Source organism: Rhinolophus ferrumequinum, chromosome 10 (genome assembly GCF_004115265.2).
Source record: "Rhinolophus ferrumequinum isolate MPI-CBG mRhiFer1 chromosome 10, mRhiFer1_v1.p, whole genome shotgun sequence".
In the NCBI taxonomy this organism is placed as follows: domain Eukaryota; kingdom Metazoa; phylum Chordata; class Mammalia; order Chiroptera; family Rhinolophidae; genus Rhinolophus; species Rhinolophus ferrumequinum.
The window spans coordinates 18,412,077-18,425,683 of NC_046293.1; the positions used below are offsets into that span (position 1 = coordinate 18,412,077).

Consider the following 13,607-nt stretch of genomic DNA (forward strand, 5'->3'; position numbering starts at 1 on the left):
ATTATGGGGGAATATCTAGATTTGTTCCAAAGTTATTGTCAAAATAGGCAGAGACATTTATTCACCCAAGATTGGGTAAAATTCTAAAAAATTCAAGAGGCACTTTTCTAAAACTGCTCACTTTGTTTCAATTGTCTGCTAAGGATTTTCTCCTCAAGAAGCTTACACAATTTTTAATTGCAGCAAATATCTATGAAATGGTAAAAACTAGAACATACAAAGAAATTCAGGAGTTCTATATTGAAAACATAGAAATTAAAATAAATTGGTTAAATGAAAATATCTATTGAGATATATTTGACTGAAAAAAAGGTCACATATCAGCCACTATGAAAAAAAGTATTTTGTTTCCCTAAAATTTTATAAAAAGGACATGAGTATTTTTTCTCAATTACTTGTCACAGAGAGTATATCTAAACAAATTCATTTCACTGAACTTAGGCATGCTGTTAAAGAAAGTCTCTTCAGATGCCCACTTTAGATGAGCACTAATAGAAATTTATGACTGTCTTAGTTATCTACCCAAAATGAATGAACATATATAGATTCACCAGGGCCTGATCAGAAGGATCCAGAATTTATCTCCCCACATCATTCATTTAACAAAACAACATGATCATAAATAGAACTGATTTTCATAAGCCATTCAATCAGATTTGTTCACTACCTGGATATATGTGCACATTCACACTCACTCACACACACACACACACACACACACACAACACACTTCTCACATGCATAAAATGCCTGAAAGTAAACTAAAGTTGGGTAAAGAATTTACTATTATTAGAACCACATACACGTTAAGCAAAGTAATTTGAAAAAAGGTATTTATTTCCGTCACTACTTTCTATCTGTAAAGTTTCATGCACACAGAATTGCAGTGGTGTACTTTTCTAACAATACTCTAAATAATGAATCAGGTAATAACTGTTCCTTATTTTAAACAAAACCCCAAGATCTCTGTAGATCACATATGTATAGGTGAACACTGAATATATTCATATAGCATATATGTAGTTGGAGAAATGTGTTTCTTTTTCATTTTCATAACAAGAATGCAGACATGAGAAGTCACTTATTTTCTTTGTTTAAAATATCCAAATACCACTTATATTCAGCAGTAGAAATCAGCACTATCCCATTATCTAAATAAGGGAGGAGCCTAAAAGAAATAAGTGCTGTAGATAAGAAATGTTCTCTCTGGTTTTATCTATTAACATTATGACACTAAAGGAAGTAGCTAAAGAAATTAAAAGCATCTGCAAAAGTGCTACCCTACTATCGATTATTTCCATTCTCCTTGTTCTTACAGTTTGTCTGTATATACATACTTCACACAAAATAAACATTTTTCTTGTTGCTACACAGTCTTCATAATTATCACATTAAATGATTACTCTGCTAAGATAAGGAATCTTAATTTGCCTACCCGTTGCCCTATTTGAGAGTATTTACATTGCTTCCCATTTTTCACCATTTCACATAATAGTGCAATAAACACTTTCATTCATGCTTTTTTCCCTCTTTAATTACAATAAAAATGAAAGAGGAACATTTTCATGGCCGTTGATATCCATTAGTCAATTTGTTTTTCAAAAGTTTACATCATTTTCCATTGCCAATAGCAATCCCTAAGTATAATTTTACCACAATTTACCAGCACCAGGTTTCATAATTTTAAAAGAATTTGCTAATGGGACAAATTATTATCTGATTTCTTTGAATATCAGCAAGTTTCAACGCTGTATTTTTTTCTTCTGTGAACAATAGTCCTTACCCATTTACCTACTGGAAATGTTTTTCTTATCAAACTGTATATGGTCTTTATATAATGGGGAAATTAACACACTATATTTCCTATTTAATAAAAAATATTTTCCCAATGTTTTCCTTTTTATTTACCATTATTTTAGGTCATGCGAGATTTAAAATAAGTTTTATTTTTTACCTCTATATTATCACTGCATCACATATTGATATTATTGATTTATATGAATCAATAATATAATATAGCTAAATATATTTTAGCCTGATAAAGAGTTGCTTAGGTTGATAATTTTCTTAATTTCTTTCAAGGCTGTCCAAATGTTTTACTATAGATTTTTATTACAAAACAAAGTAACACTTTCTAAATGTTTATGACTAATGACTTATTTGTTATTTCTTAAAGAATTCTGTATATTAAGCACTTTCATAAAATACTACAATCCAAAAAAGACCATGAATTCTAAGTAACAGTCTAAGCAGAAAAAATACTGGATACTCAGTTCACCTCCATCACTTATGATATTAACTTATTATATATTAACTTCCACATAATAATGAACAGTTAAAGTTAAGAAGGCTTTCCAGTTGAGACCCACCATCTAATAAGTCTGTATATATTCTGTTGGGGGAAATGTTCAGAAAAGCCCCATCAATTTGCTGTCACTACTTTTCTTTCTCTTGTATTTTCCAAGCATCAGTGTACCATTTACTTAGAAACCTTATAAATCATCCTAGATTTTCTCCATCTTCACCAGAATTAGTATTCCTGTAATTTCTACCTTCTAAATATGTCATATATTTGTTCCTCTTGCTTCATTCCCACTACTGCTTGAGTTCAGGTTCTCATCATCTTATGCCTGGATTATTACAATAAAACCAACATAACTTCTACATGACTGTGAGAATAATCCTTACAATTTGAAAATCAGATTATAACACTACCACGTTTAAAAAAAGAATCAGTGAAATCTTGTGGCCTAGCCTACGCTTCATGATGGATTCCAGCTTTTTTGCCCCAACACTCCTCAACTACACACCCATTCCTCATTATACACAAGCAACAAAAAGTCACCTTTATCATATAGTGCCTTGAACTCATCAGGGAGTAGAAATTAATATTGGTGTATATTCTAAATAAGAAACATTTTCTTTTAAACATGGCATCACCTGTAGCAAACTATGAAACTTTAACACATCAGGATGGCAACTACTTACAGCTTCATGTAGCTCCTCGTGTTGGCAGCACGACTTTGGAATGCTGATGGAATCTTCAGGCCCAGAAGTATTAAGTAAGGTCTCTTCTAATTCAATTTCTTTCTCAAGTTTTACTAATACTGGTGGCTCAACCCCATATCTGAAAACCAATTAGAAGACCTTATCATTCAAGCTAAGTCTGACCCAAGCACTTCCCTACACATCATAATAAGATATATTTTATTTTTAAATGAAGTCTGTATGACTCTTTTCCACCAGTTGTTCCACTGGAATATCTGGAAATGCTTTTAAATGTCCCACAGATTGCCAACAATTCAGATTATAATCTTCACATCATAGCATATATTTGGGTTACTGGTGCTTCCAGTATTCAACCAAGGATCCTGAAAGGCACTTTCAAAATCAGCTTGTGAGTAAAGACGGGGCTGAGCGAGGTGTGGAGGAAACCAAGCTTCGACCTTCTTATCAAATCCCCTTTGTGTCTGCAGGGCTCGCGTCGTCTTAACCTTCTAACACTACATGCTCTTACTTTATTCTTAACCTAAAAAATTTTAATAACCACTTTTACAGTTTAATATTAAATGAAGGCAAGCTATATGAGCAAGCAGACGCTGACACATGCCATTGCTCATGCAAACAAAGTTAATAAAGAAACAGAAAGAAAGAAAAGGAAAAAACAGAAAATTAAGTTACTCTATTTCAATCAAAAAGTACTTTCTTTTACTTATAGAAAACAGTGTTTTAGCTAAAATAAAGTAGCTTAAAAAATATTTATGACATTGACATTCTGAACTATTGTGAAATACGTACCTTGACACAATTCGACCAATTTCAAGAAGACAAAGATACACCTGTCTTGGATCTTTATGCAAAACTATGAAAAAATAAGACCACATATGTTATAGGGAAAAACAGGGAAATAGATTTCTGGCATGGGAAAAGTAAAAGAATGTTGAAGACAGTGGGTTTACTTGTTTGGAGACTTCAAAAAGACATTTTAGTTTTTTTCTACATATTATCATTTTCCATAAATTAAAAACAAACAACTGGCTAAGAAGAAGATGATGAAAACTTAACATGGACCCTTACTTGTATAGCATTTTCATTCTAAAGCACTAAGGGTTTAAGTAACGTTAACTGACTTATATTTTAATTCTTTCTATCAGAGATACTATATGAAGAGATATATCACATCAATTTTATTCTAAATTATCTTTAGCATAGGAGAATGTGTTAATAGTCTGCTCAAACTCTTCCAAAACTAGAAGAGAAGGGAGCATTTCCTAACTCATTCTATGAGGCCAATATCCCAATACCAAAGCCAGACAATGACATCACGAGAAAACTAACGACCAATATCCTTTTATGAATATAGGTATAAAAATCCTCAAGAAAATACTGGCAAACTGAATCTAGCAGCAAATGGGATTTATCCCAGAATGCAAGGTTGGTTCAACATATGAAAATCAAGCAATACAATACACCATTAATAAAGTAAAGGAAAAGAAACACATAATTACCATATTTTGTTGTGTATAATGCATTCCCATGTATAATGTGCACCCATGTTTTTGTTCCAAATTTATAGGGGAAAAAAACCTTTCATTTCATTTTTTTAATTCAAATTTTTATTTGTTTACATTTAGGTACTTGCTTTTTGTATTATAAAGGAATTTTAGCATTTATTTTTTTAGCATATTATGGTACAAGAAATTTTATGTAACAAGTAATTACAAAGCACAAGAACAAATACAAGGCACAAGAAATGTTATGTACCAGTAACAGATGTACCATATTTACACATCATAGAAGGCCAAGAACTCTTCATCATTGCAAGTTTGTCATAAGTTCAACAAAACCGATTATTGTATTCCAAGGTATTATTTTGCATATGGACATTGTTATTGATTTCTAGAGTTACACTTTTAACTCACAAGCATAAATAAAAGAATTAAAAATATGTATATAGATACGGAATTAGCACTACCCATGTATGATGCACATCCTTATTTTTCCCACAAATTTGGGCAAAAAAGTGAGCATTATACATGGCAAAATACGGTATCTCAGCAGACACGGAAAAAGCATTTGACAAAATCAAAGACCCTTTCATGATAAAAAAGACTCAACAAACTAGAAATAGAAGGGAACTTTATAAATAGAAAAATGGACATCTATGAAAAGTCCACAGCTAACATCATTCTTAATGGTGAGAGACTGAAAGTCTTCCTCCTAAGACCAGAGAAAAGACAAGAATATCCACTTTCACTCCTTCCATTCAACATTGTAGCTGAGGTTCTAGACGGGGAATTTAAGCAAGAAAAATAAGAAATCCAGATCGGAAAAGAGAAGGAAAACTACTTCTATTCACAGTCAACATAGTCTTTTGTATAGAAAACCCCAAAGAATCTAGGAAAAAACGATTAGAGCTAATAGGCAAGTTCAGCAAAGTTGCAGTATACAAGACCAATACACAAAACTCATTGTAATTTATACACTAATAATAAACTATCTGAAAATGCAATGAAGAAATTAATGCCATTTATAATAGCTTTAAGAAGAATAAAGTACGTAGGAATAAATTTAACCAAAGAAGTGTTAGGACTTGCACACTGAAAACTACAGAATGCTGAAGCAATTAAAGAAGATATAAATAAATGGAAAGACATCCTGTGTTCAGGAAATGGAAGACAATATTGTTAAGATGGCTCTCCAAACTGACCTATGGATTCAATCAATACAATCGTATCAAAATGCCAACAATCTTTTCTTCCAGAAATGGACAAGCAGATGATAAAATTCATATGGAATTGCAAGAGACATAGACTAGCCAAAACAATCTTGAAAAAGAACAGCTGAGAGATTCACAATTCCCAATTTCAAAACTTGCTAAAAAGATTCCTGCTTACTCAGAAGATAGTGTGTTATTGGCATAAGGATAGGCCAATGGAATGGAACTGAGCGTCCACAAATAAACCTGTATGTTCATGTTCAATTAATTTTCAACGAAGGTGTCAATAAGGGGAAAGAAAGTAATTTCAACAAATGGTACTAGAACAGCTGGATATTTACATGCAAAAGAATCAAGTTAGACCCCAACTTCACACCATATACAAAAAATAAACTCAAAATGGATCAAAGACCTAAAAGTAAGAGCTAAAACTGTAAAACTCTTAGAAGGAAACATAGGTGAACATCTGTGTGACCTCAGACTAGGCAAATGTTTTTTTTCAGATATGACACCAAAAGCACAACAATCAAAGAAAAGGTAATTTGAACTTCACCACAATTCTATACATCACAGAACACTATCAAGAAAGTGAAAAGACAACCCAAAGACTAGGAGAAAATATTTGCAAATCATACATCAGATAAGGGCCTAGTATCCACAATAAATAAATAACTTTTACAAGTCAACAAAAAGACAAACGACCCCAAAAAATGAATAAAATATTTGAATAGACATTTCTCCAAAGTAGATATACAAATGTACTCAACAAAGTACTCAACATCACTGGTCTTTTAGGGAAATGAAAAATCAAAACGACAATGACATACCACTTGACACTCACTATGATGATGATAATAATAATAATAGAACAATAACAAGTGCTGGAGAAATGTGAAGAAATTGGAACCCATATGCATTGCTAGTGGGAATGTAAAATGGTGTGGCCATTGTGAAAAGTTTGGTAGTTCCTCAAAAAGACAAAAAGACAAACGAAGAATTACTGTATGATTCAATAATTCAACTCCTACGTATATCCCTGAGAGAATTAAAAAGCCAGATTTACTAAAAGAATTGTACGCAAATATTCATAGCAGCATTATTCATAACCCAAAAGTAGAAATATTCAAAATGTCCATCAGCTAATAATGTATTTTAAAAAACGTGTTCTATTCATAAAACGGAATGTCATTCACCACATAAAGGAATGAAGTTACATGCTACAACATAAATGAACCATTACGCTAATTGAAAGAAGCCACACACAAAAGGCCACATATTCTATGATTCCATTTATGTGAAATGTCCAGAATACTCATATGCAAATCCATAGGGAAAGAAAGTAGATTAGTGGTTGGAGGATGCAGGTAGGGAATAGATAACTGGGACTAATTGCCAATAGGTATGGGTTTTTTTTGAGAGTGATGGAAATGTTCTGGAATTAATTAGTGGTGATGGTTGCACAACACAGTGAACAACATAGTAAAAACCACAGAACTGTACATTTTGAAAGGGTGAATTTTATGGTACCTGAATGATAGCTTAATTTTTAAAAATGCTATAAATAAAAAGAAACCTCATATGCTTCAAAATAGTTAAGAGGATACATTTTGTTCTGTAAATTTTACAATTAAATTTTTTTAATTAAAAAGGAACCCAAATGTTAAGCCTAACAATTCAGAGATCCTTAAAAAGAATAAAACAAAGCAAAACAAAAAAACCCCTGACCATTAGAAATTGTGCTAAATGCACCAATACAGTAGTTGTGGATCATCTAACTTTCTTTTCCTGTCCTTAAGAGTTAAAAGTTCTAGAAAACCCCTGAGCCCTAATATAATAATGGTATGCGCGATAAATTGCATATACGCTGCCTCCCCGAATGGAAATGACAGCTGTTCTTGGACTTATGAATAGCATCTATTATACACCCCAAGCACAACATAATAAAGGCTTATGTTTGACTTTAAAATTCATACCAAAAGGCATTTATCCTGAAATTTTTATTAAACTTGTTTCTCTGAATACTTTGACATACCTTTAAATAGTGTATTTGTTTTTTTAATTACTTTGACTTCCTACTAAAATGTAAAAACTGAAGAGGCTCATCTCGGAGACCCTTAGAAAGTGGCCTTTAGAAAACATCAGCTCATCAGTTCAATGCCTATAAATGAATTAATGTTATTGACAGTGCTTTATTTAGTCTTATACGATCAGAACAGTCAGAAGATACCTTTTACTGAGAATGAGAAATATACAACAATCTTATGTCCTTTCAGAAACAATAAACTGGAAAATTCCAAGCATTTCCTCTTCCCTTTGATTTCCAGCAGCTCTACATGCCACTAAGTCAACCACATTGTCAATAATGATCAGCACACCTGGATTAAAGCAGGATGCAAATGGAGGGAGGGGTCAAGGGTCAGTCAATTACATTTTGTTTATTTTATGCTGGATAGGAATATCCAGAGGCAGACTAAACGGGCAGCAGTGGGAGCACCCTACCCTGCACGCAGGCAACAAGGGTGTGTGCAAGGTCAGTAGAGACTTTTTTTTTTTTTTAATTTATTTTTAATTTATTGGGGTGACAATTGTTAGTATAATTACATAGATTTCAGGTGTGCAATTCTGTATCACATCATCCATAAGTCACACTGTGTGTTCACCACCCAGAGTCAGCTCCCCTTCCATCACCATACATTTGATCCCCCTCACCCTCATCCCCCCCCCCCAACCCCCTCACGCTCTGGTAACCACCAAATTACGTTCCCCAGATTAATTTTCAAACCCCGTGGCCATCCTGTGGTCACCGACTGCCCTCCAATCCCCTCACCCTCCCCCCCACCCCCCACCCCTCCCGCCCATCTAGCAACCCTCAGTTTTTCCTCATTGTCTCCCAAACTGTTTCTGATTAGTTCATTCACTTATTCTTTTCTTTAGAGTCCGCAAATAAGTGAGATCATATGGTACTTATCTTTCTCTGTCTGACTTATTTCACTTAACATAATGTTCTCTAGATCCATCCATGTTGTTGCAAATGGTAAGATTTCTTTCTTCTTTATGGCTGCATAATACTCCATTGTATAAATGTACCACAGTTTCTTAATCCACTCATCTACCGATGGGCATTTTGGTTGTTTCCATGTCTTAGCTATTGTGTATAGTGCTGCAATAAACATAGGAGTGCATAAAGATTTTTGAATTGAAGTTCTGGATTTCTCCGGATAGATACCTAGGAGTGGAATTACTGGATCATAAGGTAGTTCCATTTTCAGAATTTTGAGATACCTCCATACTGTTTTCCATAGCAGTTGCACCAGTCTGCAATCCCACCAACAGTGCACAAGCGTTCCCTTTTCTCCACATCCGCGCCAGCACTTGTTGTTTGTTGATTTATTGATGATAGCCATTTTGACTGGGGTGAGGTGGTATCTCATTGTGGTTTTTATTTGCATTTCTCTGATGGTTAGTGAGGTTGAGCATTTCTTCATATGTCTGTTTGCCATCTGTATGTCCTTTTCAGAAAAATGTCTCTTCAAGTCCTCTGCCCATTTTTTAATTGGATCGTTTGTTTTTTTGGAGTTGGGTTGAGTAAGTTTTCCATAGATTTGTGATATTAATCCCTTATCAGATATATCATTGGCAAATATCTTTTCCCATTCAGTAGGATCCCTTCTTGTTTTATTGATGGTTTCCTTTGCTGTGAAAAAACTTTTTAGTTTGATATAATCCCACATGTTTATTTTTTCTCTTAGTTCCCTCGAGCGAGGGTGTATATCAGTAAAAATCTTACTCCGGGTAATGTCTGAGAAGTTTCTTCCTATATTTTCTTCTAGGTATTTTATGGTTTCAGACCTTACATTTAAGTCTTTAAGCCATTTTGAATTTATTTTTGTATATGGTGTAAGGAGGTGGTCCAACTTCATTTTTTTGCATGTGTCTGTCCAGGTTTCCCAGCACCATTTATTGAATAGACTGTCATTACTCCATCGTACATTCTTGCTTCCATTGTCGTAGATTAAATGGCCATATAGGCGTGGATTTATTTCTGAACTCTCTATTCTGTTCCATTGATCTATGTGTCTGTTTTTATGCCAGTACCATGCTGTTTTGATTACTGTAGCCTTGTAGTATAATTTGAAGTCAGGTATTGTTATACCTCCCACTTTGTTCTTATTTCTCAAGATTGCCTTTGCTATTCGGGGTCTTTTATGGTCCCATATAAATTTTAGGATTATATGTTCTATTTCTGTGAAAAACGACGTTGGCAGTTTGATAGGAATTGCATTGAATATGTATATTGCCTTAGGCAGTATGGACATTTTAACTATATTAATTCTTCCTATCCATGAACATGATATGTGTTTCCATCTATTTATATCTTCCTTCATTCCTTTCTTCAGTGTCTTATAATTTTCTGAGTATAGATCTTTTACTTCTTTGGTTAAATTTATTCCCAGGTATTTTATAGTCTTTGGAGCGATTGTAAATGGGATTGTTTTTTTAATTTCTCCTTCTGATGTTTTATTATTGGTATATACAAATGCAACTGATTTCTGAATATTAATTTTGTATCCTGCCACTTTACTAAATTCATCTATCAGCTCTAATAGCTTCTTGGTGGAGTCTTTAGGGTTCTCTATATATAGTATCGAGACTTTTTAAAATAATAAATAAAACCAACCAAAAGTCAGTTTGCTTTTTATTATCACCATGAACCAGCAATTCTAAACAATGTTAGTGATAAATACTTCTCTCCACCTGGGCAGACTACTGCTCCCATGACCCCCACCCTGGGTATGCTATTGCTCCTATCAAAACATTATAAATTCTGTGTGTGTGTACACCACACACACACACACACACACACACACACACACACACGTATACACATACATAAATGCTTTGAGGAAATATATATGTAGTCTAACACTTAGACAGCTTCCACATTAGTCACGGCACAGATGCTTCTGTTAACTTAAAAGATATGAGAAAATATGTCAATATTCTTCAGTAGAGCATGACTTTTTTAAATGAATGGTCAAAAACATTAATCCATTTAGATAATCAAGTTGGCATCTGCTGTTTACAAGGTAAATCAAAACAATGTGAACATATATCATTCAATCTTTTTTTATTTCTACAATTGTCTAGTTAAAGAGGAATTACTAGTAATTTAGACTTGGTAGAGTAATTCCTAATGAAAACATTAATTAGTAAAGCTTTAGTTCACAAACCTCCCGTAGCCAACTCATTTAGGAAGTGAAATATTTCTAGGGCATTCCGGATATGTCAGATCTTTAATTATAAATAAAAAGCTGAATATATTTGATTTAGACTCAGATTCTCCAATTGTGTCACATACATTTAAAGTATTAAATTTTTCAAGGAAAATGAGATGTGATATTTGAGTCCTTATTTGGAAAGAAAAATTAGAAGTGAGGCACAAAAAAATATATATCCTAATAAACATTAAACACAACAATGATGACAACACTTACCTAAACCTTCAGATTCAAAGAGGTAAGTCTCATCAACCCCAACGTGCCTGCACCAGTGAAGGAAGTTCGCGGTATTGTCTCTAGCAAAGAACGAACCTGAGGCAGCATCTTTCTTACAGGGCACTTTTCTCATTGGAAAATTCTGGAAAAGACAGAAGAATAACTTCAAAAATGCATCAAAATATTTTCATTAGATACCCATTTTAATATTACTAAAGAAATGTTCAGTGCATTGAATGTAACTAAAAAGTATACGTGGGGGGGTGGAAGGTATCTTCAAAATTATTTTATGTTACTCTCCTTTATTAAGTATATTTCAGAAAATGATTCCTAGGAAAACAATCTGGTCAAAATAAGCAATAGGATCATGCATTGCTAAGCTCTCTTTGAAATGACACAAGAATCTTTTAAATTTAAATTTAATTTAAATAAAAAAAATGAGTCTACTAATTCCAAAGTATATCTCTATAGCATGGCTCTGCGTATGTAGTTCAAAACAAACACAAAATTTACTGCTATGTTAAAGATTAACACACACTCATGTTTGCTTACTTCCTTATTTGCAGATTCATAAGTGTGGTTCCAAGTTTCCTGAGAAGACTATCAAATAAGGAAGTAGTAACCCACTCCTAGTTCAAGTTCTTTGAAAAATGATGATCTAAGTTTTGTAGAATCTTAATTTCTTGACTATCTGGACCAAGAGTATCTAGACAATCCTGGTGAGGCTGGGAGGTTTTTAGTTTTATTTTAGTTTAAATGTTTTACTTGAATAAGCAATTCATGCATATGATTTTTAAAAATGCAATAGGCACAGCAGAGTATGAGCCCTGCTTTCACCTCTACCCCTCAGTTCCTCTCCCCCTAGAGATAATCACTATTACCCGTTCCTTATATATCTTTCCTGTTGCTATTATTTTCCAAAATTGAAAGAGCTGTGTGAGTTTTTCTAATGTACACAGATTATATGATCATTGCAAAAATTTAAAAAAATAAAAATCAAACAATGTAGCCAAACAAGAAAATGGTTAGTACCAACCGAAATCCTCTCACCCACATTTTAGCAAGACATCTGTAGGCACAAGTACACACTCGGTACATACCTGTACCTACAGCATGCTACATAAACACACTATTCTGAAATCTGATTTGTGTGTGCATGTGCGCATGCATACTTAACAACAAGTTGCAAAACAGTTATTTTTAATGAATGAATGGATAATATTATACTGAGTTAAGTACCATAATTAATTTTTAACAACTTCTCTATTGATGAGCATTTAGGTTGTTCGTAATTTTTTTGCATAATAGTGTTTGTGAGTTTGTGATTTTTTTCTTAGAACAAATTCCTGGAAGTAGAATTGTTACATACCACAGGATGTGCTTTATTTTCAATGTGATATATACCCCTCACTGTCCCCCAGAAAGATGCTACTACTTTATACTTGCACCAACACGGTGTAAATGGCCAGACCCCAGGTGAAAACACCCATGTTTGATGAAAAGAGAAAACCTTATCTACTTTAAATCACAACTTGGGGGTCAACAGAGGAAAACTAGCTAAAAAATGATTATTCATTCAACCAATATTTTTAGAACATACCCACCAAAACAATATATGAAGAACGTAAAGGTGATGGTGATGGTGATGATGATAACGGCTCCTCTGTGCCAGGAACTATCACAAGCTCTTTTCTCATTTAACTCTCACGACAATCCGATATTATTGTTCTCAAGACGAGCTAGCCACTGGATATTTACTATGCACTAGGCATTAAACTAAGCACCATCTATAGATTATCTCATTTAATTTCACTGAATCCTCACAAATAATTCCTACAAGGTAATTGTTAATACTTCCATTTTACAAGTAAGAATATTTTTCTAGATTCTGAAAAAGATTAAGTAAATTATTCAAGGTCTTATAGATAGTTGGGGTGGAAGTTTACACCTTGTAGAGATAGGAAGAAACATACATAAATAAATTGGATGTACCAAGGTATAAAAATTACTAGTCAAATATCTACCTACCTCTGGTTCTTCAGAGTTGCATGTTTTCACCATGTTTTGAAGAACATCAATCAGTTGGCATAATAGTACTCCATTATCAAGTTCTTCCAATAATCTTTCTGCCTTAACTTCAATACCTAAAAACATATTTCAAAGTTAAGATTCCTCTAAAAACTGTAAATTCAAACAATAGTGTTAAAATTTTATTAAATGTAATCAGAGTAGGGCTGCAATACTAGACAAATATTAGATCAAACTGTAATTATTTACTTAGAAGGTACAGTTAAAACAGCAGAGAATTTCAAATTAAAAATAAAAGACAACTGAAACAGAAATATCTGTGATGTAAAAGTGCAGAAAAAAATAAAGAAAATAAATATGTACTT

At 33.2% G+C, this 13,607-nt stretch overlaps 1 protein-coding gene across 1 annotated transcript in view; it reads right to left on the bottom strand.

Annotated features, from left to right (window-relative positions):
* GAS2L3 (growth arrest specific 2 like 3) overlaps positions 1 to 13,607 on the bottom strand; it is a 37,084-nt gene that overhangs the window by 6,553 nt on the left and 16,924 nt on the right. The window contains exons 4-7 of the mRNA XM_033118507.1: positions 13,243 to 13,358; positions 11,215 to 11,356; positions 3,799 to 3,862; positions 2,989 to 3,127 (exon numbers count right to left, since the gene is read on the bottom strand). Of these exons, the coding sequence (XP_032974398.1) occupies positions 2,989 to 3,127; positions 3,799 to 3,862; positions 11,215 to 11,356; positions 13,243 to 13,358 (461 nt within the window). The remainder of the gene's footprint in view (positions 1 to 2,988; positions 3,128 to 3,798; positions 3,863 to 11,214; positions 11,357 to 13,242; positions 13,359 to 13,607) is intronic.